The following is a 27,730-nucleotide window of genomic DNA, read 5'->3' as shown; positions in this document are numbered from 1 at the left end:
GGTGTCTGTAAAAAATGTAACGATCTGTGATGAAAATCATTTATTAGGGGAAGCTGTTTTATTGTTTTTTTTAAAGGTTAAAAGTAAATAAAGCAATTGTTTTGAAAGGAAACAAACCAATTGTGATCCGCGTTCTGCTTTGGCCACACCAACTGATCTTAAAGATTCTTGGGTAAACATGCGCAGCATTTTTCGTAATTGTTTCTATGTTTTTTACAATCAGTTAAAGATGGGAAATCAATCGAATTAAGTCATTTTGAATAACACACCCGAGAAACACATCGAACATGCGTTCCACGCTTTTCAACAAAAAACGGTCATGGTCGAATAATTACCTACTCGATTACAATTTTTTTTACATGAACAGTTGAGCATTTTTAACAGCAGTCGATAGTGGTTACGACTTAAAAAAAATGATGTTAAAGTTTTGTATGTAATAAAAAAAATAAAAGTGGGGCGTTAGAAATTTTGGCCAGTACATAGAGTTGTGTACAATTGTCAGCCAGCAGTCCGGAATACGGCGGCCAGCTTCGGCCACGTCCGACTCACCCAGAGTCTTGAGTCATTCATAATCCAACACTAAGACGAGAAAAATATATTTATTTAAGGAAATCCCAAATCTATGATTTGTACATTAACATGTTGAAATAAGAATATGATATTGAAGTAGATTTTTATTTTGATACAGGAGAACTTGGTCACATGTGCAAAAATGGCAAAGAATAAAAAATTGCTATAATTACATGATATTGAAAGATAAGAAATTTTAACCAACCAAAATAACAAACAACAAATATCAAACCATCTCACATATATTTACACGTATGTTAAAAAAACAAAACCAAATAAAGTGGCTAATCACTGATATCTTAAACAAAATAAAAGTTGAAAAGGGAAATATTGTAGTAAATTCTATACAGTTCTTGTAAAGATAAACAAAAACCTTTTGGTTTGTAATTTACATTTGCATCAACCAATCTGGTTTTGGAATTCATCATTTTGCAAACTACATTTAGTGAATTGTTATTATTTATAAAAAAATCCTTGTGATGTAGTTAAAAATATTTGCTTAATTGATAAAAATTTCAACAGAGAATACAAATCATACAGCATATAAAACGCCGACCGTATGTGATCACTTAAAAATGGTTTCTATTATTAGATGAAACAACGCTGAATAAAAGGGTCTGTATAGACTCAAATAAATTTAGTAGATATAAAATACAAACATGAAAATATCGTAATAATATAACACCATAAATTAAAGCCACAGAAAAGCTAAAAAGACAATAGGACAAACAGATAGACAGAAGAGAATATACCAGATAGACAGAAGAGAATATACCAGATAGACAGAAGACAATATAACAGATAGACAGAAGACAATATAACAGATAGACAGAAGAGAATATACCAGATAGACAGAAGACAATATAACAGATAGACAGAAGAGAATATACCAGATAGACAGAAGACAATATAACAGATAGACAGAAGAGAATAACTATAACCATTATTCTATGAATAACACAGTTGGTCAAAGATTTTATAATTCCACTCCTACTGAGAATTTAACTACATAGTAATTAACGACAAATTGTAATCCTGCTATAAACAAATTCACCACTACAGCAAAGTCAGTTTCATTTCCCTCATCTTAAAAATGTAATATAGACACATTACAGATAACGTAATAATTTTTTAATCAACAATCTTTATGGCACTTCACTATAACTGAGTTTTGCTGTACAATGTAACAAATGTTATTTTCACAGCATAATGTTGTATATTGGATGATAGTAAATAACTTTATGACATCACTTCCTCCCTAACTATGCAGACCACATCTCCTGAAGCTCTCTCAACTTTTCAGCATCAGCTTCTGTATATATAGAAATCATATTGTACTTCAATATCTTTTAATAAAAATATAATTATTATCGTATATATTTTTTAAGATAAAAAAAACCTGAAAAGAAATCTTGATATCAAGAAAGCTAAAATTTAGAAATAAATTTATCCACAAAATAATCTGTAAGCTGTCAACTGTAGAAACAGGTATTTAATCTTGATTGATTTTAAAGAATTAGTCCCACTCACCCACTCTTCGGACTGGCCTTACGACTTGTTTTTCCACATTTCTTTGCTCCATGCTTTTGAAGATTATTCTTTCCCTAGTTGTGACAAATCAAGTAATAAAATGATTATTCGTTTATTGTTATGATTCCCTGATTAAAAGAATTCATTCAGTGTATGTAATTGTACACTAACTCAGAAAGGTTGTGTATAAGGACAGTGTGTGGTCAACAGTCACCCATTAAATCTACCTAATAATGTTTTAGATATGTTTATGAAAGCTATAAACTATATTCTTTAGAAAAAAAAATTCATATTATAGCTTTTTTAGAGCTACTCTTCTATAGGAGGTTAATACAGTCTAAAAATGGCCACAACCATTGTGTCCTCTTTAATCAACAGCTTTATAGTTATTATGGACCATAGGACAGATCTGTGACCCAAAATCCCAATACTGTAGATTCCTAATTAAACGCAACAAATTAATTTCTGCGTAAAATCACGAGAAGCAACCATCGCAGATTTTAAATTTTTTATTTTTTCAGACAGTTTTGAACTATAGAAAATTATAACTAAAAATTGGTTATCGCGATTTTATATTCTCGTGATCTGATACAAAACAGTGGAATCGCAGAATTAAGTACTCGCGTAAAATAAGGAATTTACAGTAGTCCATGTAGTTATACTCAGTGATAATTTATACTGTTAACAAGTGCCGCAGTAAAATGTATTTGAGCCACATTAAAAATTTGTTGGGACATTAAAGCTTTAAGATATACCTAGCCGCCACTGTATACAAGGGTCTGCAAGGCTGTCAGAGAAATTATTCTTGAAAAATGAATTAGTGAATGAAAAAGTAAAAAATTGAATCTTAGCTTTGGGACTTACGAGCCCTTTCCCAAGTTAATAACGATGCTTCCTTTACACTTGCGCTTCAGATATTCAGACTCCACCCGCTTTTGGATATCAGGGGAGTACGACCTCCAGTCGCCCTGGTCCGTATAGTACTGCCAAACGTAGCACACTTCATCGTCTAAATCAATGTACATATATAGGTTAATGTTTATTTTAGGCAATAAAGGTGACATTCAAAAATCTGTCATGAGACCATCAGGCCTGGAAAGAATTTTTTTCTTGCCACTTGAAGGTATTGTAACTAATTAACCAAAGTATTTTAATTACATGGGATGTAAAAAAAAATGATGCTAAGTGGAAGGAAAAACAATGTAAGAAGGACAGCATTTTAGCCATGTAACCAATAGGCATTAAAATATCAAACAAAACAATGGAGGAATTTGAACAACACAAAATTGTTACAACATGTGAAATAGAGGACAAAACTTGTCCCCACTCCTGGTATACCTGGTGTTTTTTTCCTGCTTGTGGTATTTGTGGTTGATGTGGTGCCTGCGATGGAGGATCCCTCTGATCTACCAGCTCCCGCTTGATTGGTTGCTGCAGTGGTGCTCTGGGATGGAGCTTCATTTCTTTTGTAGATAGTCTCGGAAGTCTGTGATGGGCGCTGTGCTCCCTGGGACCCCACTGACTGCTGACCCACAAAACCACCGGGTTGCTGACCTTGGGGCATGCCTGGTGGCTGACCGGTGGCGGGTTGAGGACCAGTCTTGGCAGCAGCCTGCTGTTGCTTCTCTCTCTGTATTCTGGCATACTCCTCTGCATGTTTTGGATTCAGGAACGGAATTTCCTGCGGTGGTTGTCCTGAATCCCTCTTAGGAGGACCTCCTCGGGGGTCAAACCCTGAGGCCCCAGAGGGGGTTGACGAGTTGGGCCTAGATTTCCAAGAAGAAAAGAAGAAACTCTGATAAAATCCACAAGAGCATGCTTGAAAGAAAATTTTGATTTAATAGCTTTTCAAATGGACAACAACTTTTTGATCATGTATATATAAGTATATATTTGAAAGAAAATTTTGAGTTCTGTTTTTCTTGGTGCAGCAGTTTTCTATAATTTTATATTTTTACCTACAGAAGTCATCATTGTCAGAATGAGAACAAAAATTGCTTGCAACCAAGGAACTAGCATATAGGGAAATCAAAGAGATAAGGAAGCATTTCTCTATCCTATATGTGTTGGTTATAAATACCATAACTAAATTCATGATTCCCCAGTACTTCCTTGTAAGCAAGACTGACTGTATATATGTACATATGTACAAAGTGGATACAGACTGTTGGGTGGAGGAGCTGTATATATAATAGATATAGAGTAACAATGGTACAAAGTGGATACAGACTGTTGGGTGGAGGGGCTGTATATATAATAGATAGATATAGAGTATCAATGGTACAAAGTGGATACAGACTGTTGGGTGGAGGAGCTGTATATATAATAGATATAGAGTAACAATGGTACAAAGTGGATACAGACTGTTGGGTGGAGGGGCTGTATATATAATAGATATAGAGTAACAATGGTACAAAGTGGATACAGACTGTTGGGTGGAGGAGCTGTATATATAATAGATATAGAGTAACACAGGTACAAAGAGGATACAGACTGTTGGGTGGAGGAGCTGTATATATAATAGATAGATATAGAGTATCAATGGTACAAAGTGGATACAGACTGTTGGGTGGAGGAGCTGTATATATAATAGATATAGAGTAACACAGGTACAAAGTGGATACAGACTGTTGGGTGGAGGAGCTGTTTATAAGATAGAGGTACAAAGTGGATACAGACTGTTGGGTGGAGGAGCTGTATATATAATAGATAAAGAGTAACAATGGTACAAAGTGGATACAGACTGTTGGGTGGAGGAGCTGTATATATAATAGATAGATATAGAGTATCAATGGTACAAAGTGGATACAGACTGTTGGGTGGAGGAGCTGTATATTACATAGAGGTACAAAGTGGATACAGACTGTTGGGTGGAGGAGCTGTATATATAATAGATATAGAGTAACACAGGTACAAAGTGGATACAGACTGTTGGGTGGGGAAGCTGTATATATAATAGATAAAGAGTAACACAGGTACAAAGTGGATACAGACTGTTGGGTGGAGGAGCTGTATATATAATAGATAAAGAGTAACAATGGTACAAAGTTGATACAGACTGTTGGGTGGAGGAGCTGTATATATAATAGATATAGAGTAACACAGGTACAATGTGGATACAGACTGTTGGGTGGAGGAGCTGTATATATAATAGATAGATATAGAGTATCAATGGTACAAAGTGGATACAGACTGTTGGGTGGAGGAGCTGTATATAAGATAGAGGTACAAAGTGGATACAGACTGTTGGGTTGAGGAGATGTATATATAATAGATATAGAGTAACACAGGTACAAAGTGGATACAGACTGTTGGGTGGAGGAGCTGTATATATAATAGATAAAGAGTAACACAGGTACAAAGTGGTTACAGACTGTTGGGTGGAGGAGCTGTTTATAAAATAGAGGTACAAAGTGGATACAGACTGTTGGGTGGAGGAGTTGTATATGAAATAGATAAAGAGTAACACAGGTACAAAGTGGATACAGACTGTTGGGTGGAGGAGCTGTATATATAATAGATAGATATAGAGTATCAATGGTACAAAGTGGATACAGACTGTTGGGTGGAGGAGCTGTATATATAATAGATATAGAGTAACACAGGTACAATGTGGATACAGACTGTTGGGTGGAGGAGCTGTATATATAATAGATATAGAGTAACACAGGTACAATGTGGATACAGACTGTTGGGTGGAGGAGCTGTATATATAATAGATAGATATAGAGTATCAATGGTACAAAGTGGATACAGACTGTTGGGTGGAGGAGCTGTATATAAGATAGAGGTACAAAGTGGATACAGACTGTTGGGTTGAGGAGATGTATATATAATAGATATAGAGAAACACAGGTACAAAGTGGATACAGACTGTTGGGTGGAGGAGCTGTAAATATAATAGATATAGAGTAACACAGGTACAATGTGGATACAGACTGTTGGGTGGAGGAGCTGTATATATAATAGATATAGAGTAACACAGGTACAATGTGGATACAGACTGTTGGGTGGAGGAGCTGTATATATAATAGATAGATATAGAGTATCAATGGTACAAAGTGGATACAGACTGTTGGGTGGAGGAGCTGTATATAAGATAGAGGTACAAAGTGGATACAGACTGTTGGGTTGAGGAGATGTATATATAATAGATATAGAGAAACACAGGTACAAAGTGGATACAGACTGTTGGGTGGAGGAGCTGTTTATAAAATAGAGGTACAAAGTGGATACAGACTGTTGGGTGGAGGAGCTGTATATATAATAGATAAAGAGTAACACAGGTACAAAGTGGATACAGACTGTTGGGTGGAGGAGCTGTTTATAAAATAGAGGTACAAAGTGGATACAGACTGTTGGGTGGAGGAGCTGTATATGAAATAGATAAAGAGTAACACAGGTACAAAGTGGATACAGACTGTTGGGTGGAGGAGCTGTATATATAATAGATAGATATAGAGTATCAATGGTACAAAGTGGATACAGACTGTTGGGTGGAGGAGCTGTATATAAGATAGAGGTTCAAAGTGGATACAGACTGTTGGGTGGAGGAGATGTATATATAATAGATATAGAGTAACACAGGTACAAAGTGGATACAGACTGTTGGGTGGATGAGCTGTATATATAATAGATATAGAGTAACACAGGTACAAAGTGGTAACACAGGTACAAAGTGGATACAGACTGTTGGGTGGATGAGCTGTATATATAATAGATATAGAGTAACACAGGTACAAAGTGGATACAGACTGTTGGGTGGAGGAGATGTATATATAATAGATATAGAGTAACACAGGTACAAAGTGGATACAGACTGTTGGGTGGAGGAGCTGTATATATAATAGATAAAGAGTAACACAGGTACAAAGTGGATACCGATTGTTGGGTGGAAGAGCTGTATATATAATAGATAAAGAGTAACACAGGTACAATGTGGATACAGACTGTTGGGTGGAGGAGCTGTATATATAATAGATAAAGAGTAACATAGGTACAATGTGGATACAGACTGTTGGGTGGAGGAGCTGTATATATAATAGATATAGAGTAACACAGGCACAAAGTGGATACAGACTGTTGGGTGGAGGAGCTGTAAATATAATAGATATAGAGTAACACAGGTACAATGTGGATACAGACTGTTGGGTGGAGGAGCTGTATATATAATAGATATAGAGTAACACAGGCACAAAGTGGATACAGATTGTTGGGTGGAGGAGCTGTAAATATAATAGATATAGAGTAACACAGGTACAATGTGGATACAGACTGTTGGGTGGAGGAGCTGTATATATAATAGATATAGAGTAACACAGGTACAATGTGAATACAGACTGTTGGGTGGAGGAGCTGTATATATAATAGATATAGAGTAACACAGGCACAAAGTGGATACAGACTGTTGGGTGGAGGAGCTGTAAATATAATAGATATAGAGTAACACAGGTACAAAGTGGATACAGACTGTTGGGTGGAGGAGCTGTATATATAATAGATATAGAGTAACACAGGTACAATGTGGATACAGACTGTTGGGTGGAGGAGCTGTATATATAATAGATATAGAGTAACACAGGCACAAAGTGGATACAGACTGTTGGGTGGAGGAGCTGTATATATAATAGATATAGAGTAACACAGGTACAATGTGGATACAGACTGTTGGGTGGAGGAGCTGTATATATAATAGATAGATATAGAGTAACACAGGTACAATGTGGATACAGACTGTTGGGTGGAGGAGCTGTATATATAATAGATAGATATAGAGTATCAATGGTACAAAGTGGATACAGACTGTTGGGTGGAGGAGCTGTATATAAGATAGAGGTACAAAGTGGATACAGACTGTTGGGTTGAGGAGATGTATATATAATAGATATAGAGTAACACAGGTACAAAGTGGATACAGACTGTTGGGTGGAGGAGCTGTTCATAAAATAGAGGTACAAAGTGGATACAGACTGTTGGGTGGAGGAGCTGTATATATAATAGATAAAGAGTAACACAGGTACAAAGTGGATACAGACTGTTGGGTGGAGGAGCTGTTTATAAAATAGAGGTACAAAGTGGATACAGACTGTTGGGTGGAGGAGCTGTATATGAAATAGATAAAGAGTAACACAGGTACAAAGTGGATACAGACTGTTGGGTGGAGGAGCTGTATATATAATAGATAGACATAGAGTATCAATGGTACAAAGTGGATACAGACTGTTGGGTGGAGGAGCTGTATATAAGATAAAGGTTCAAAGTGGATACAGACTGTTGGGTGGAGGAGATGTATATATAATAGATATAGAGTAACACAGGTACAAAGTGGATACAGACTGTTGGGTGGAGGAGCTGTATATATAATAGATAAAGAGTAACACAGGTACAAAGTGGATACCGATTGTTGGGTGGAAGAGCTGTATATATAATAGATATAGAGTAACACAGGTACAATGTGGATACAGACTGTTGGGTGGAGGAGCTGTATATATAATAGATATAGAGTAACACAGGTACAATGTGGATACAGACTGTTGGGTGGAGGAGCTGTATATATAATAGATATAGAGTAACACAGGCACAAAGTGGATACAGACTGTTGGGTGGAGGAGCTGTAAATATAATAGATATAGAGTAACACAGGTACAATGTGGATACAGACTGTTGGGTGGAGGAGCTGTATATATAATAGATATAGAGTAACACAGGTACAATGTGGATACAGACTGTTGGGTGGAGGAGCTGTATATAAGATAGAGGTACAAAGTGGATACAGACTGTTGGGTTGAGGAACTGTATATATAATAGATATAGAGTAACACAGGTACAAAGTGGATACAGACTGTTGGGTGGAGGAGCTGTATATATAATAGATAAAGAGTAACACAGGTACAAAGTGGTTACAGACTGTTGGGTGGAGGAGCTGTTTATAAAATAGAGGTACAAAGTGGATACAGACTGTTGGGTGGAGGAGCTGTATATGAAATAGATAAAGAGTAACACAGGTACAAAGTGGATACAGACTGTTGGGTGGAGGAGCTGTATATATAATAGATAGATATAGAGTATCAATGGTACAAAGTGGATACAGACTGTTGGGTGGAGGAGCTGTATATAAGATAGAGGTTCAAAGTGGATACAGACTGTTGGGTGGAGGAGATGTATATATAATAGATATAGAGTAACACAGGTACAAAGTGGATACAGACTGTTGGGTGGAGGAGCTGTATATATAATAGATAAAGAGTAACACAGGTACAAAGTGGATACCGATTGTTGGGTGGAAGAGCTGTATATATAATAGATATAGAGTAACACAGGTACAATGTGGATACAGACTGTTGGGTGGAGGGGCTGTATACATAATAGATATAGAGTAACAATGGTACAAAGTGGATACAGACTGTTGGGTGGAGGAGCTGTATATATAATAGATATAGAGCAACACAGGTACAAAGTGGATACATACTGTTGGGTGGAGGAGCTGTATATTTAATAGATATAGAGTAACACAGGTACAATGTGGATACAGACTGTTGGGTGGAGGAGCTGTATATATAATAGATAAAGAGTAACACAGGTACAAAGTGGATACAGACTGCTGGGTGGAGGAGCTGTATATAAGATAGATATAGAGTAACACAGTTACAAAGCGGATACAGACTGTTGGGTGGAGGAGCTGTATATATAATAGATATAGAGTAACACAGGTAAAAATTGGATACAGACTGTTGGTTGGAGGAGCTGTATATAAGATAGATAAAAAGTAACACAGGTACAAAGTGGATACAGACTGTTGGGTGGAGGAGCTGTATATATAATAGATATAGAGTAGCACAGGTACAAAGCGGATACAGACTGTTGAGTGGAGGAGCTGTATATATAATAGATAAAGAATAACACAGGTACAAAGTGGATACAGACTGTTGGGTGGAGGAGCTGTATATTTAATAGATATAGAGTAACACAGGTACAAAGTGGATACCGACTGTTGGGTGGAGGAGCTGTATATAAGATAGATATAGAAAAACACAGTTACAAAGCGGATACAGACTGTTGGGTGGAGGAGCTGTATATATAATAGATATAGAGTAACACAGGTAAAAATTGGATACAGACTGTGGGTTGGAGGAGCTGTATATAAGATAGATAAAAAGTAACACAGGTACAAAGTGGATACAGACTGTTGGGTGGAGGAGCTGTATATATAATAGATATAGAGTAACACAGGTACAAAGTGGATACAGACTATTGGGTGGAGGAGCTGTTTATATAATAGATATAGAGTAACAATGGTACAAAGTGGATACAGACTGTTGGGTGGAGGAGCTGTATATATAATAGATATAGAATAACACAGGCACAAAGTGGATACAGACTGTTGGGTGAAGGAGCTGTATATATAATAGATACAGAGTAACACAGGTACAAAGTGGATACATACTGTTGGGTGGAGGAGCTGTATATATAATAGATATAGAGTAACACAGGCACAAAGTGGATACAGACTGTTGGGTGTAGGAGCTGTATATATAATAGATATAGAGTAACACAGGTACAATGTGGATACAGACTGTTGGGTGGAGGAGCTGTATATATAATAGATAAAGAGTAACACAGGTACAAAGTGGATACAGACTGTGGGTTGGAGGAGCTGTATATAAGATAGATATAGAGTAACACAGGTACAAAGTGGATACAGACTGTTGGGTGGAGGGGCTGTATATAAGATAGATATAGAGTAACACAGTTACAAAGCGGATACAGACTGTTGGGTGGAGGAGCTGTATATAAGATAGATATAGAGTAACACAGTTACAAAGCGGATACAGACTGTTGGGTGGAGGAGCTGTATATATAATAGATATAGAGTAACACAGGTAAAAATTGGATACAGACTGTTGGGTGGAGGAGCTGTATATATAATAGATAGATATAGAGTATCAATGGTACAAAGTGGATACAGACTGTTGGGTGGAGGAGCTGTTTATATAATAGATATAGAGTAACAATGGTACAAAGTGGATACAGACTGTTGGGTGGAGGAGCTGTATATATAATAGATAAAGAGTAACACAGGTACAAAGTGGTTACAGACTGTTGGGTGGAGGAGCTGTTTATAAAATAGAGGTACAAAGTGGATACAGACTGTTGGGTGGAGGAGGTGTATATGAAATAGATAAAGAGTAACACAGGTACAAAGTGGATACAGACTGTTGGGTGGAGGAGCTGTATATATAATAGATAGATATAGAGTATCAATGGTACAAAGTGGATACAGACTGTTGGGTGGAGGAGCTGTATATAAGATAGAGGTTCAAAGTGGATACAGACTGTTGGGTGGAGGAGATGTATATATAATAGATATAGAGTAACACAGGTACAAAGTGGATACAGACTGTTGGGTGGAGGAGCTGTATATATAATAGATAAAGAGTAACACAGGTACAAAGTGGATACCGATTGTTGGGTGGAAGAGCTGTATATATAATAGATATAGAGTAACACAGGTACAATGTGGATACAGACTGTTGGGTGGAGGGGCTGTATACATAATAGATATAGAGTAACAATGGTACAAAGTGGATACAGACTGTTGGGTGGAGGAGCTGTATATATAATAGATATAGAGCAACACAGGTACAAAGTGGATACATACTGTTGGGTGGAGGAGCTGTATATTTAATAGATATAGAGTAACACAGGTACAATGTGGATACAGACTGTTGGGTGGAGGAGCTGTATATATAATAGATAAAGAGTAACACAGGTACAAAGTGGATACAGACTGCTGGGTGGAGGAGCTGTATATAAGATAGATATAGAGTAACACAGTTACAAAGCGGATACAGACTGTTGGGTGGAGGAGCTGTATATATAATAGATATAGAGTAACACAGGTAAAAATTGGATACAGACTGTTGGTTGGAGGAGCTGTATATAAGATAGATAAAAAGTAACACAGGTACAAAGTGGATACAGACTGTTGGGTGGAGGAGCTGTATATATAATAGATATAGAGTAGCACAGGTACAAAGCGGATACAGACTGTTGAGTGGAGGAGCTGTATATATAATAGATAAAGAATAACACAGGTACAAAGTGGATACAGACTGTTGGGTGGAGGAGCTGTATATTTAATAGATATAGAGTAACACAGGTACAAAGTGGATACCGACTGTTGGGTGGAGGAGCTGTATATAAGATAGATATAGAAAAACACAGTTACAAAGCGGATACAGACTGTTGGGTGGAGGAGCTGTATATATAATAGATATAGAGTAACACAGGTAAAAATTGGATACAGACTGTGGGTTGGAGGAGCTGTATATAAGATAGATAAAAAGTAACACAGGTACAAAGTGGATACAGACTGTTGGGTGGAGGAGCTGTATATATAATAGATATAGAGTAACACAGGTACAAAGTGGATACAGACTATTGGGTGGAGGAGCTGTTTATATAATAGATATAGAGTAACAATGGTACAAAGTGGATACAGACTGTTGGGTGGAGGAGCTGTATATATAATAGATATAGAATAACACAGGCACAAAGTGGATACAGACTGTTGGGTGAAGGAGCTGTATATATAATAGATATAGAATAACACAGGCACAAAGTGGATACAGACTGTTGGGTGGAGGAGCTGTATATATAATAGATATAGAGTAACACAGGCACAAAGTGGATACAGACTGTTGGGTGTAGGAGCTGTATATATAATAGATATAGAGTAACACAGGTACAATGTGGATACAGACTGTTGGGTGGAGGAGCTGTATATATAATAGATAAAGAGTAACACAGGTACAAAGTGGATACAGACTGTGGGTTGGAGGAGCTGTATATAAGATAGATATAGAGTAACACAGGTACAAAGTGGATACAGACTGTTGGGTGGAGGGGCTGTATATAAGATAGATATAGAGTAACACAGTTACAAAGCGGATACAGACTGTTGGGTGGAGGAGCTGTATATAAGATAGATATAGAGTAACACAGTTACAAAGCGGATACAGACTGTTGGGTGGAGGAGCTGTATATATAATAGATATAGAGTAACACAGGTAAAAATTGGATACAGACTGTTGGGTGGAGGAGCTGTATATATAATAGATAGATATAGAGTATCAATGGTACAAAGTGGATACAGACTGTTGGGTGGAGGAGCTGTTTATATAATAGATATAGAGTAACAATGGTACAAAGTGGATACAGACTGTTGGGTGGAGGAGCTGTATATATAATAGATATAGAGTAACACAGGTACAATGTGAATACAGACTGTTGGGTGAAGGAGCTGTATATATAATAGATAAAAAGTAACACAGGTACAATGTGAATACAGACTGTTGGGTGGAGGAGCTGTATATAAGATAGATAAAAAGTAACACAGGTACAAAGTGGATACAGACTGTTGGGTGGAGGAGCTGTAAATATAATAGATATAGAATAACACAGGTACAAAGTGGATACAGACTGTTGGGTGGAGGAGCTGCCTCTGTTTATCAGCCTCTTCATGGTCTCCTGTAATCACAAATGTCAAAGCAATCACACAAAATTTACACAGAATTGGTAGATTTGATATATTGACAAAATCAAACAATTTTTGTTTATTTATAGATAGTGGTAATTGAAAAAATTTCAAAATGCACTTCATGGGTTTTAAAATTTACGAAAAGACACTAAATTTTCAGTTGTACTTCAATTTAGTTTATGAATGATTAACAGAGTTGTAGAACTCACCACAAAGTCCTCGTCATCATTCTGGGACAAGTCCTCCTCCTCCAGGATGATCCTCTCTGTAAAATTTAAAACTATTCCTATAGAAATATCAGGCATTTTGTGAATACAAACTATTCCTATAGAAATATCAGGCATTTTGTGAAAACAAACTATTCCTATAGGAATATCATGAATTTTGTGAATACAAACTAATCCTATAGAAGTATCAGGCATTTTGTGAATACAAACTATTCCTATAGCAATATCAGGCATTTTGTGAATACAAACTATTCCTATAGGAATATCATGAATTTTGTGAATACAAACTATTCCTACAGAAATATCAGGCATTTTATGAACACAAACTATTCCTACAAAAATATCAGGCATTTTGTGAATACAAACGATTCCTATAGGAATATCATGAATTTTGTGAATACAAACTATTCCTATAGGAATATCATGCATTTTGTGAACACAAACTATTCCTATAGAAATATCAGGCATTTTGTGAATACAAACTATTCCTATAGGAATATCATGAATTTTGTGAATACAAACTATTCCTATAGGAATATCATGAATTTTGTGAATACAAACTATTCCTATAGGAATATCATGCATTTTGTGAACACAAACTATTCTTATAGAAATATCAGGCATTTTGTGAATACAAACTATTCCTATAGGAATATCAGGCATTTTGTGAATACAAACTATTCCTATAGAAGTATCAGGCATTTTGTGAATACAAACTATTCCTATAGGAATATCAGGCATTTTGTGAATACAAACTATTCCTATAGAAATATCAGGCATTTTGTGAATACAAACTATTCCTATAGGAATATCAGGCATTTTGTGAACACAAACTATTCCTATAGAAGTATCAGGCATTTTGTGAATACAAACTATTCCTATAGAAATATCAGGCATTTTGTGAATACAAACTATTCCTATAGGAATAGCTGGCATTTTGTGAATACAAACTATTCCTATAGGAATATCATGAATTTTGTGAATACAAACTATTCCTATAGGAATATCTTGAATTTTGTGAATACAAACTATTCCTATAGGAATATCAGGCATTTTGTGAATACAAACTATTCCTATAAAAATATCAGGCATTTTGTGAATACAAACTATTCCTATAGGAATATCTGGCATTTTGTGAACACAAACTATTCCTATAAAAATATCAGGCATTTTGTGAATACAAAATATTCCTATAGGAATATCTGGCATTTTGTGAATACAAACTATTCCTATAGAAATATCAGGCATTTTGTGAATACAAACTATTCCTATAGGAATATCATGAATTTTGTGAATACAAACTATTCCTATAGGAATATCATGCATTTTGTGAACACAAACTATTCCTATAGAAATATCAGGCATTTTGTGAATACAAACTATTCCTATAGGAATATCAGGCATTTTGTGAACACAAACTATTCCTATAGGAATATCTGGCATTTTGTGAATACAAACTATTCCTATAGGAATATCTGGCATTTTGTGAACACAAACTATTCCTATAGAAATATCAGGCATTTTGTGAATACAAACTATTCCTATAAAAATATCAGGCATTTTGTGAATACAAACTATTCCTATAGGAATATCTGGCATTTTGTGAACACAAACTATTCCTATAAAAATATCAGGCATTTTGTGAATACAAACTATTCCTATAGGAATATCAGGCATTTTGTGAATACAAACTATTCCTATAGAAATATCAGGCATTTTGTGAATACAAACTATTCCTATAGGAATATCATGAATTTTGTGAATACAAACTATTCCTATAGGAATATCATGCATTTTGTGAACACAAACTATTCCTATAGAAATATCAGGCATTTTGTGAATACAAACTATTCCTATAGGAATATCAGGCATTTTGTGAACACAAACTATTCCTATAAAAATATCAGGCATTTTGTGAATACAAACTATTCCTATAGGAATATCTGGCATTTTGTGAATACAAACTATTCCTATAAAAATATCAGGCATTTTGTGAATACAAACTATTCCTATAGGAATATCATGAATTTTGTGAATACAAACTATTCCTATAGGAATATCTGGCATTTTGTGAACACAAACTATTCCTATAGGAATATCTGGCATTTTGTGAACACAAACTATTCCTATAAAAATATCAGGCATTTTGTGAATACAAAATATTCCTATAGGAATATCTGGCATTTTGTGAATACAAACTATTCCTATAGAAATATCAGGCATTTTGTGAATACAAACTATTCCTATAGGAATATCATGAATTTTGTGAATACAAACTATTCCTATAGGAATATCATGCATTTTGTGAACACAAACTATTCCTATAGAAATATCAGGCATTTTGTGAATACAAACTATTCCTATAGGAATATCAGGCATTTTGTGAACACAAACTATTCCTATAGGAATATCATGAATTTTGTGAATACAAACTATTCCTATAGGAATATCTGGCATTTTGTGAACACAAACTATTCCTATAGAAATATCAGGCATTTTGTGAATACAAACTATTCCTATAAAAATATCAGGCATTTTGTGAATACAAACTATTCCTATAGGAATATCTGGCATTTTGTGAACACAAACTATTCCTATAAAAATATCAGGCATTTTGTGAATACAAACTATTCCTATAGGAATATCTGGCATTTTGTGAATACAAACTATTCCTATAGAAATATCAGGCATTTTGTGAATACAAACTATTCCTATAGGAATATCATGAATTTTGTGAAAACAAACTATTCCTATAGGAATATCATGCATTTTGTGAACACAAACTATTCCTATAGAAATATCAGGCATTTTGTGAATACAAACTATTCCTATAGGAATATCAGGCATTTTGTGAACACAAACTATTCCTATAAAAATATCAGGCATTTTGTGAATACAAACTATTCCTATAGGAATATCTGGCATTTTGTGAATACAAACTATTCCTATAAAAATATCAGGCATTTTGTGAATACAAACTATTCCTATAGGAATATCAGGCATTTTGTGAATACAAACTATTCCTATAAAAATATCAGGCATTTTGTGAATACAAACTATTCCTATAGGAATATCTGGCATTTTGAGAACACAAACTATTCCTATAAAAATATCAGGCATTTTGTGAATACAAACTATTCCTATAGGAATATCTGGCATTTTGTGAATACAAACTATTCCTATAAAAATATCAGGCATTTTGTGAATACAAACTATTCCTATAGGAATATCATGAATTTTGTGAATACAAACTATTCCTATAGGAATATCTGGCATTTTGTGAACACAAACTATTCCTATAGGAATATCAGGCATTTTGTGAACACAAACTATTCCTATAGGAATATCATGAATTTTGTGAATACAAACTATTCCTATAGGAATATCTGGCATTTTGTGAACACAAACTATTCCTATAGAAATATCAGGCATTTTGTGAATACAAACTATTCCTATAGGAATATCTGGCATTTTGTGAACACAAACTATTCCTATAGGAATATCATGAATTTTGTGAATACAAACTATTCCTATAGGAATATCATGAATTTTGTGAATACAAACTATTCCTATAGAATTATCAGGCATTTTGTGAAAACAAACTATTCCTATAGAAGTATCAGGCATTTTGTGAATACAAACTATTCCTATAGGAATATCAGGCATTTTGTGAATACAAACTATTCCTATAGGAATATCAGGCATTTTGTGAATACAAACTATTCCTATAGAAATATCAGGCATTTTGTTAATACAAACTATTCCTATAAAAATATCAGGCATTTTGTGAATACAAACTATTCCTATAAAAATATCAGGCATTTTGTGAATACAAACTATTCCTATAGGAATATCTGGCATTTTGTGAACACAAACTATTCCTATAAAAATATCAGGCATTTTGTGAATACAAACTATTCCTATAGGAATATCTGGCATTTTGTGAATACAAACTATTCCTATAAAAATATCAGGCATTTTGTGAATACAAACTATTCCTATAGGAATATCATGAATTTTGTGAATACAAACTATTCCTATAGGAATATCTGGCATTTTGTGAACACAAACTATTCCTATAGGAATATCAGGCATTTTGTGAAAACAAACTATTCCTATAGAAGTATCAGGCATTTTGTGAATACAAACTATTCCTATAGGAATATCAGGCATTTTGTGAATACAAACTATTCCTATAGGAATATCAGGCATTTTGTGAATACAAACTATTCCTATAGAAATATCAGGCATTTTGTGAATACAAACTATTCCTATAAAAATATCAGGCATTTTGTGAATACAAACTATTCCTATAAAAATATCAGGCATTTTGTGAATACAAACAAAGTAACTGAAGGTTCATACTGGTTCCTATCTTTCCCTCTATGTTTGATACAAAGGAATTTTAAGAAATAAACAAAATATAAATATCACGAATAATAGAAACTGTGATAGTTTCAGTTGTGGCAGTTGTCAAGTTTATACAAATCTGACAGTTGAAGAAAATTGCTGGTTTGTCAGCCAAAACACATTTATTTAAGTATACGGATATCAACTGATTTTGAACTTTTCTGTTAAATGTATTTCTCTTACTCAGAGTCAATTTACTAAACTATGAATCAAAACTAACAACACACAAATCTCTGTAGAACAACCCCCTCCCCCTGACAGCTGACCCTTGACCCCAATAAGCAAGCCTGACCTTTTCCTGGAGGCCACTCCACAGCATCCATCCCCCCTTTCAGTGGTTCGATGTCAAACTCGTAATCCAGGCCAAATCTGTAATCCTCCTCCACTCCATTGTCCCACTTGACCCGAATCCAACCGTCAAACTCGCCGGTGGGGTTCTCTTCATCGGGGCGAGATTCCACCACGGTCCCTGTACACCACAAACATTGATCATATTCCACACCATCAACTTAAGCTAAAGTAACCGTGTAGAGTAAAGACATTTCTTATAATAGGTCAAACTCATATTATTGATGTAACTGAGTGAAAGGTAAAGTTCAACGGAAGAAGCAGACTTTTCTTTGTTTACAATTTTCTACACTCAATTATTGCTGTGCCTCATGATCAGAAAAGAAACAACATTGTTTTCCATACATGACAACCATGAGATCTCAAAACCCGTCCAATGACCTTGACCTAGATACCTTGTTCATTTTCTTCCACCCCATTCATCCTCCACATCCAGTTTGGTCCGGTGGCGACTCTGACCCCCGGTCTGAGAGGGATCGGGAGGTTGTCCTTCTTTGGCGGCCCACCCCCATACTTCTCTAGAAGCTCATTGATTTTCTCCTGTGTGATTTCCTCTGCTTCCTCGCCCTGAGCCTCGGGACCGTCCGGCCCCCTCATCTGACCTGGGAGTTGGAACGGCATTGAGTTAGTATCCCGGGGCGGCCAGTCTTGAGGAATACCCCCACCATTCCCTGTTATTTCAGGAAATCCCCCCGGTAAAGAAGCACCGTCGATTCCTCCCTGTAATCAAACCCAAATATCAAGACATTACCAGTACATCTTAGCATTATTTGCTAAGCCGAAGACAAAGATGCTTGTTGAATATTGTACTTTTCAGGTAGCTAAATCATCATACTGACCTTAAAAACAGCAATAATTGTAAAATGTTAATTTTATACTCTGAAGAAATAAATAAATCTAATTCAGAAATTAGGTCTTCTAATATTTCAAATAATGTATATTACAAATTCCCTACACTTTTCAGAATTTTCAATACAAATCATTCAGAAATAAATTACGAGTATAGCAAGATACTACAGGTCCCAAATTTACCTGTAAAAAGACTGAAGTTTTGATCAGATATTCACTTAGTAATCCTGATTACTTGTAGAATGAATAAATCCTGATTACCTGTAGGATGGCTTAATCCTGATTACCTGTAGGATGGCTTAATCCTGATTACCTGTAGGATGGCTTAATCCTGATTACCTGTAGGATGACTTAATCCTGATTACCTGTAGGATGGCTTAATCCTGATTACCTGTAGGATGGCTTAATCCTGATTACCTGTAGGATGGCTTAATCCTGATTACCTGTAGGATGGCTTAATCCTGATTACCTGTAGGATGGCTTAATCCTGATTACCTGTAGGATGACTTAATCCTGATTACCTGTAGGATGAATCCAGGACTCCCCACAATGGACTGCACCGACACGCCTGGCCAGGGGTACCGGAACACAAACTCCTTGGGAGCGCTCGGTTCAGTAATTAGCACCATGACGGCATCCTGAAAACATCAGATTTACCAGAACAATTCATGAATGTCTTAATGTCGGCTTGAGCTTACTAAAGATAGTGGAAAGAAAGACATCTGGGCTGCATTTTACAAAAGAACTTAAGACAAAGTCGTAAATATTTACAGTCTCATAAAATGATCTTTAAAAAACCTAATTGACATAAAACTATTTGTTTACAAATATTTCAGTTCCCATAATTATATTTTCAAACCATAAGAATAAATCATTGATTAGTCTGTTATTAATAAGCATTCATTATTTTGGTTGTAAGTCGTAAGTTCTTTTGTAAAACGTAGCCCAGTGCTACTTGATGAATTAAAACACAATGGAGGACAACATACTACATCTCTGTCCTTCAGGGAGGGGAACTGCGATCGACCTGTGGCCTTGACCGTCAACTTGGTGATGGATTCACCTTTCTTCTGATTCTCTTTGACCTGTGCCGTCACTTTCTGTATAAAGTATAATCATAATACAAGGACTCTAATAAACAAAGCAAGGACGAAAGGTCCCATAGTTTTAATATGTGGGTAAGTTAATTGGATAACAGACCAAGTTTACCCCTTTAACAGTAATATACAGGTTTTGCCATACAAATATGAATTTATAGATATCAATTAAGTTTTACTAAGATTAATCATAGAAACTGAATTTGACACAGAAAGATACATGCTGATATTACACCTGCATGAAATGAATTAATGAATGTTACAACGGACAAAGTATTACGTAATACAAATACCGAACATAAAATTATGTAAAACTGATTACAGTAAAATAACTTAAAAGATGATAGATATCAGATCTAAAGAATAATGAAATAGTTGCTTACTCAGCATCAGTGTTATACGGAGTACATATTGTACTGGTAGCGGGAATAATGAAATAGTTGATTACTCGGCATCAGTGTTATACGGAGTACATATTGTGCTGGTAGCGGGAATAATGAAATAGTTGATTACTCGGCATCAGTGTTATACGGAGTACATATTGTACTGGTAGCGGGAATAATGAAATAGTTGATTACTCGGCATCAGTGTTATACGGAGTACATATTGTACTGGTAGCGGGAATAATGAAATAGTTGATTACTCGGCATCAGTGTTATATGGAGTACATATTGTACTGGTAGCGGGAATAATGAAATAGTTGATTACTCGGCATCAGTGTTATATGGAGTACATATTGTACTGGTAGCGGGAATAATGAAATAGTTGATTACTCGGCATCAGTGTTATATGGAGTACATATTGTACTGGTAGCGGGAATAATGAAATAGTTGATTACTCGGCATCAGTGTTATACGGAGTACATATTGTACTGGTAGCGGGAATAATGAAATAGTTGATTACTCGGCATCAGTGTAATACGGAGTACAAATTGTACTGGTAGCGGGAATAATGAAATAGTTGATTACTCGGCATCAGTGTTATACGGAGTACATATTGTACTGGTAGCGGGAATAATGAAATAGTTGATTACTCGGCATCAGTGTTATATGGAGTACATATTGTACTGGTAGCGGGAATAATGAAATAGTTGATTACTCGGCATCAGTGTTATATGGAGTACATATTGTACTGGTAGCGGGAATAATGAAATAGTTGATTACTCGGCATCAGTGTTATACGGAGTACATATTGTACTGGTAGCGGGAATAATGAAATAGTTGATTACTCAGCATCAGTGTTATATGGAGTACATATTGTACTGGTCGTGGGAATAATGAAATAGCTGATTACTCAATATCAGTGTTATACGGAGTACATATTGTACTGGTAGCGGGAATAATGAAATAGCTGATTACTCAGTATCAGTGTTACACGGAGTACATATTGTACTGGTCGCGGGAATAATGAAATAGTTGATTACTCAGCATCAGTGTTATACATTGGAGTACATATTGTACTGGTCGCGGGAATAATGAAATAGTTGATTACTCAGCATCAGTGTTACCGGTATACGGAGTACATATTGTACTGGTGCAGAGACAGTAAAACATGCTTATGGCAAACACACTTACAGTGAATTGACACGTAGTGATTTAAATTCCCCATGGATTATAAACACATTGTGAAGCTTACGGATATAATGAATTATCTATACTACTGTATTAAAATAATAGACTCGATTTTTTGGTCTTTAATACTGAGAAATCGGAAGAGTACGGTCTTTTGTTTTATATATTTTAAGTATCATTGGTACTTGAAAATTACCAATTTGTTTTTATTTTTTCTTAATCAAGCTTCGCTTATTAATAATCAACGAAAATCCCTTTAAAAAATCCGGAAATCATCTGGATTTTTTGGATTTTACAATCTTGCGCATGCGCTTAACATTCACGCTAAATCACGGGACGCTCTTTCGTTTATGTTTCCACAATATCTCAATGATAAACTCAGAAACGATAATACAAATACGTGTAAATTTTCATTGAAAATTTGCTATACATGTATATTCTGTTCAGGAGATAAATCTAAAATTCTAACTCAGCGCATTTAATATAAAAAATCCAGAGAGTTCCGAAAGTCAGCATGGTGTGTAAATATGAAGCGAGTAAAAACGCTGGTGAAAAAGTGTTGAATTCTTCATTGATATGAATTAAATTTTTAGATGAAAGGTATTTACAGCCTCAAAATGATTTGTTATGAATATTTTGACTGTTATTTTCAATGCAGCTTCATTAATTTTCTCCAAAATCATTTCGGAGCGATTCTGCAATTTTTGCTACATTATGGCTATATGGGAGGCATTTTAACTGTGGTGAACAGCTGGCGAAAACCTATCCCGAGACAAATTAGATTATTCTAACTAAGCAGAATGTAGTGAATTGTAGGCTTAGAGCTTGGTTACGTAAATGTCAATAATACTGTGTGTCGATGTACATGTATATATTTCGTAAATGTCTGATATCATATGCAATGTCAACCCGTGCACGCACGGGTAAAAGTCTAGTGTTTATAACGTAGCAACATCTATTATCCCAGGCACTTTGTTATAAGCGTGTTTCACTGTATAACCAAAAGCATGTTGCACCTTTTTTGTTTTAAACATACCCTTTATCTCTGTATATGTGTTATATATTCATTACCTGTTGTTTATGATGCATGTGTATAATTTATTCTATATAATACATATTATGTTACCTGAATTACCTGTTGTATTTGATGCATGTGTATAACCTGTCCTATATGATACATATCACATTACCTGTATTACCTGTTGTATATGATGCATGTGTATCACCTGTTCTATATGATACATATTACGTTACCTGTAATACCTGTTGTATATGATGCATGTGTATCACCTGTCCTATATGATACATATTACATTACCTGTATTACCTGTTGTATATGACACATGTGTATCACCTGTCCTATATGTATATATATTATGTAAACTGTATTACCTGTTGTATATGATGCATGTGTATAACCGTCCTATATGATACATATTACGTTATCTGTATTACCTGTTGTATATGATGCATGTCTATAACTACAATATATGATACGTATTACATTACCTGTATTAACTGTTGTATATGATGCATGTGTATAACTACAATATATGATACGTATTACATTACCTGTATTAACTGTTGTATATGATGCATGTGTACAACCGTCCTATATGATACATATTACGTTATCTGTATTACCTGTTGTATATGATGCATGTCTATAACTACAATATATGATACGTATTACATTACCTGTATTACCTGTTGTATATGATGCATGTCTATAACTACAATATATGATACGTATTACATTACCTGTATTAACTGTTGTATATGATGCATGTGTACAACCGTCCTATATGATACATATTACGTTATCTGTATTACCTGTTGTATATGATGCATGGATATAACTTGTCCTATATGATACATATTATGTAAACTGTATTACCTGTTGTATATGATGCATGTGTATAACCGTCCTATATGAGACATACCGTATAACGGGTAATTTTTACTGCTGTGATTTTTACGAATTTGTCATAAAATAGGGTGATTTGAATTTTTATGCGTAATTTTTTTACATATTGGACATGTCCGTAAGAATTAAAATCATCTGTGGTAAAAGGGGGGAAATTTCAGCGTGACTTTGTTACAGTTAACACACATACAAATCAGAAAATTGTTTTTCTGTTAACGATTCCTTATATTTATGATTGTGTTTATACATTTACCTTTATTTCATATGTAATATACACTTAACTTATTCCTATTTATCTGGGTATCATCATTGATGTACACCATGTGCTCGTCTCAGTTCGATTTACCGGGAAAAAAGAAAGACAACTCCATTTCAATTTAATTTCTCTCTCTCTCTTTCTTTCTCTCCCAACCAAAAAAGACATCTAGCTAATAACGTGGCATTAAACATTTTAAAAAATACCTAAGACTGAAAAGAAAGATCTGAACTGTTAATACCACGTGACCAAAAACGCTCAAATATACCTACATGTACAGCCGTCAGGGACTGAGCTGAAGGTCATTAACATTACTCTCATACGTACCATGTAGAAAATTTACGTGCGGTGTTTTTTTACTTCTGTGAAAATTTACGCGTTTAATTTTTACGGATTTATAAAACTCGTAAAAATTAGCATCACGTAAAAAATACCCGTTATAAGGTATTACGTTATCTGTATTACCTGTTGTTTATGATGCATATGTATAACCGTCCTATATGATACATATTACATTACCTGTATTACCTGTTGTTTATGATGGATGTGTATAACCTGTCCTACATGATACATATAACGTAAAATGTATTACCTGTTGTAAATGATGCATGTGTATCACCTGTCCTATATGATATATATTACATTACCTGTATTACCTGTTGTTTATGATTCATGTCTATAACATGTCCTATATGATACATATTACGTTACCTGTTGCATGTGGAATGACGCCAGACTCCCGATGTCCCCTGCCAACACAATGTGGGCCATGGCCACTTGACCTAGGCTTTCCGAAAATGTCTGAACCAAAAATACATCATCATAACATATAATACTAGTACATATTCAAAAAGCAAGTGAAACTTTGTCAATGTGAATTAATGAGGCAGAGTTATCCTTACAATATCATAGACATAACAGCAATCACTTAAAATATTACAACTGTTGATTCTGGACTTGCTTTATCTATAAGTTAGCCCAATGAGAAATCAATCATTCTGAAAAAGTTACTGCAAACCAACTTTAATTCACAATGAGTTTATTTCACGATTAACCGGAGATAGACTTGTTTGCGGAGACTACTATTCCCTATCAAGCCTTTAATTTACATCTGTGTCATAATAATAGCCATATGGCAAGGACTAGATTGCGTGAGAAATATTTACAATGACGAGGGTTTTATGAATTTCTGGCACGCGAATTAATTTGGTTTACAGTACACAGTATATATATTGACTTACACTGTCCGGGTCTCCGACGGGGATGTATATAAACTTCATGCACAGGCTGGTGATCAAGTATTTGATCATTTCGATTACTCCCGGTGTTTCCTGGAATCGAGTGTTATTTATAGAGTCAGAAAATAATATAAAATAATCAGAAGAACAAAATGTCAAGAAGAATACAAGAAAAACATAGGTAATCAAAGATTAATACAGGGCTCACTGAGACAGGCATCACCTTTATGAGATCGGCTTTATCAATTCATATAGAATCATAGTACTTCTATCGATATTTAGTTAAAATATTGTATATTATAGTGTGGATTGACACAAAAGAATTGAGAAGAAAAGGAGGGTACTAGATTGACGGTCAAAACTAGCATTGCTTTATAATAATGTTTGATAAAATTGAAGCTGTCAGAGCCAAAGGAGACAGGTTTAGGGGAGGGGTGCTGAACACATTTACACCTTGAATTGTAAAAATATAACCACAGAGAAATTTTTTAAATTTATGCAAATCTGAACATAAAATTTATGATTGGTTTAAACTATTGTACAGTTTTCTATAGATTTTTAAATCCATTTCTGACTTTATTATATTATGAATGATTTACAGGAAAAAAATCATTTTATGCATACTAAAAGTACATGTACATGTATGTTCAGTGATATCTATCTGTAGGCTCTTTTTGATCCTTAAAATTTAGCTTAACACAGCCCAGAACATAGTTGGGCCCAGTGCAATTGTAGGTGCCACCTTTTTTTATTGCTGGATTAGGGGGACGTTGGGCTGCATTAAGTAATAGATGTTTAATCAGTACTGACCTGTTGTGAGGTTTCATCCGTTGAAGATTCCTGTGCTTGCTGGTTTAGTGGATTAGTGGCGTGACCGTCCGAGAGAATGATCACCCTCGGATTCAGTACATGTCTAAGTACCACCTCACGTTGTGCTGGAAATAAATCACATAATTATTATATCTGTATCTTATGTAATAATTAAAAGGACTCTATATATTCTGTAATATCCGACCCCTTTCTCAAGTACATCTAATAAAGAATTCTTTATACTTTGTAATATCAGATCCCTATGTCATGTAATAAAGGACTATATATACTATATATGTAATATCAGATCCCTATGTCATGTAATAAAGGACTATATATACTATGTAATATCAGATCCCTATGTCATTTAATAAAGGACTATATATACTATGTAATATCAGACCCTTATGTCATGTAATTAAGGACTATATATACTATGTAATATCAGATCCCTATGTCATGTAATTTGAACTCTTTGTACAATGTAATATCAGATCCCTGTGTCATGTTATAAAGGACTATATATACTATATATGTAATATCAGATCCCTGTGTCATGTAATAAAGGACTATATATACTATGTAATATCAGATCCCTGTGTCATGTAATAAAGAACTCTTTTTACTCTGTAATATCAGATCTCTATGTCATGAAATAAACCAGTTTTTTAGCATCAAGCTCGTTAATATTCCTTACCTCTTTTGAGTGCAGCAACAACCAGGGATAAAGCACGCTGTAATGGGGTACTTCCTCGGGGCTGGACCCTCTCTGTAAGAGAACAGCAGGATTAGGTAATACAGAGCAATTGTGACCATTTATACTCTGTACCAAGATATCAAGATATCCTCGATTCACATTTTGCTAAATTACTCAATATTTATAAATACCTCGAGGTTTAAACAATGTTCATTCAAAATTATGAAAAAAATCCAAGACTTCTGAGTTGAAACGGCCCCTTTAGCTTATCATGTTTCAATACAGGGCTAAAAAATGTGATGTCTATTGGGATTTTGTATTGCAGCAGACTAGGATGATTAAGTTGAAAAATTGCCCAAGGTATTCCGAGTGACTTCCAGATGGAGAAAAGATGTGAACATTCCCCATAACAAATCTCCATAAGAAATCTTTTTTCGTTCTTGTGAATTTTTCTGATTGAAAAATCACAATGTGTCAATGAAGATATCTTGGAAAGTTTTCCTTTCATCCATTTCAAATGACAATTGCACTTCTTTCATGGGTATGTGTATTTTTTTTTTTTTTATCAAAAATTGGCCAAATGTGCTCCATAAATATCTTGGGACAGACTCTACAAATGGAGCACTCCAATTGTCAGACACACACACATAATTTTTAAAAA

The 27,730-nt window shown here is 34.9% G+C and overlaps 1 protein-coding gene across 1 annotated transcript in view; it reads right to left on the bottom strand.

Moving 5' to 3' along the window:
- Nucleotides 1-584: 584 nt before the first annotated feature.
- Nucleotides 585-27,730, bottom strand: part of LOC105321141 (uncharacterized) — a 52,668-nt gene continuing 25,522 nt past the window's right edge. Inside the window, exons 9-22 of the mRNA XM_066086994.1 lie at nucleotides 27,070-27,141; nucleotides 26,373-26,497; nucleotides 25,566-25,655; nucleotides 25,036-25,125; nucleotides 20,463-20,573; nucleotides 19,995-20,111; nucleotides 19,020-19,344; nucleotides 18,569-18,745; nucleotides 13,849-13,904; nucleotides 13,583-13,629; nucleotides 3,439-3,866; nucleotides 2,965-3,109; nucleotides 2,101-2,174; nucleotides 585-1,882 (exon numbers count right to left, since the gene is read on the bottom strand). Of these exons, the coding sequence (XP_065943066.1) occupies nucleotides 1,833-1,882; nucleotides 2,101-2,174; nucleotides 2,965-3,109; nucleotides 3,439-3,866; nucleotides 13,583-13,629; nucleotides 13,849-13,904; nucleotides 18,569-18,745; nucleotides 19,020-19,344; nucleotides 19,995-20,111; nucleotides 20,463-20,573; nucleotides 25,036-25,125; nucleotides 25,566-25,655; nucleotides 26,373-26,497; nucleotides 27,070-27,141 (1,907 nt within the window). The 3' untranslated portion in view covers nucleotides 585-1,832. The remainder of the gene's footprint in view (nucleotides 1,883-2,100; nucleotides 2,175-2,964; nucleotides 3,110-3,438; nucleotides 3,867-13,582; nucleotides 13,630-13,848; nucleotides 13,905-18,568; nucleotides 18,746-19,019; nucleotides 19,345-19,994; nucleotides 20,112-20,462; nucleotides 20,574-25,035; nucleotides 25,126-25,565; nucleotides 25,656-26,372; nucleotides 26,498-27,069; nucleotides 27,142-27,730) is intronic.

Source organism: Magallana gigas, chromosome 6, assembly GCF_963853765.1.
Source record: "Magallana gigas chromosome 6, xbMagGiga1.1, whole genome shotgun sequence".
Taxonomy (NCBI): domain Eukaryota; kingdom Metazoa; phylum Mollusca; class Bivalvia; order Ostreida; family Ostreidae; genus Magallana; species Magallana gigas.
Note: the sequence above shows the minus strand (reverse complement) of the source record. Positions and strands in the feature narration are given on the sequence as shown.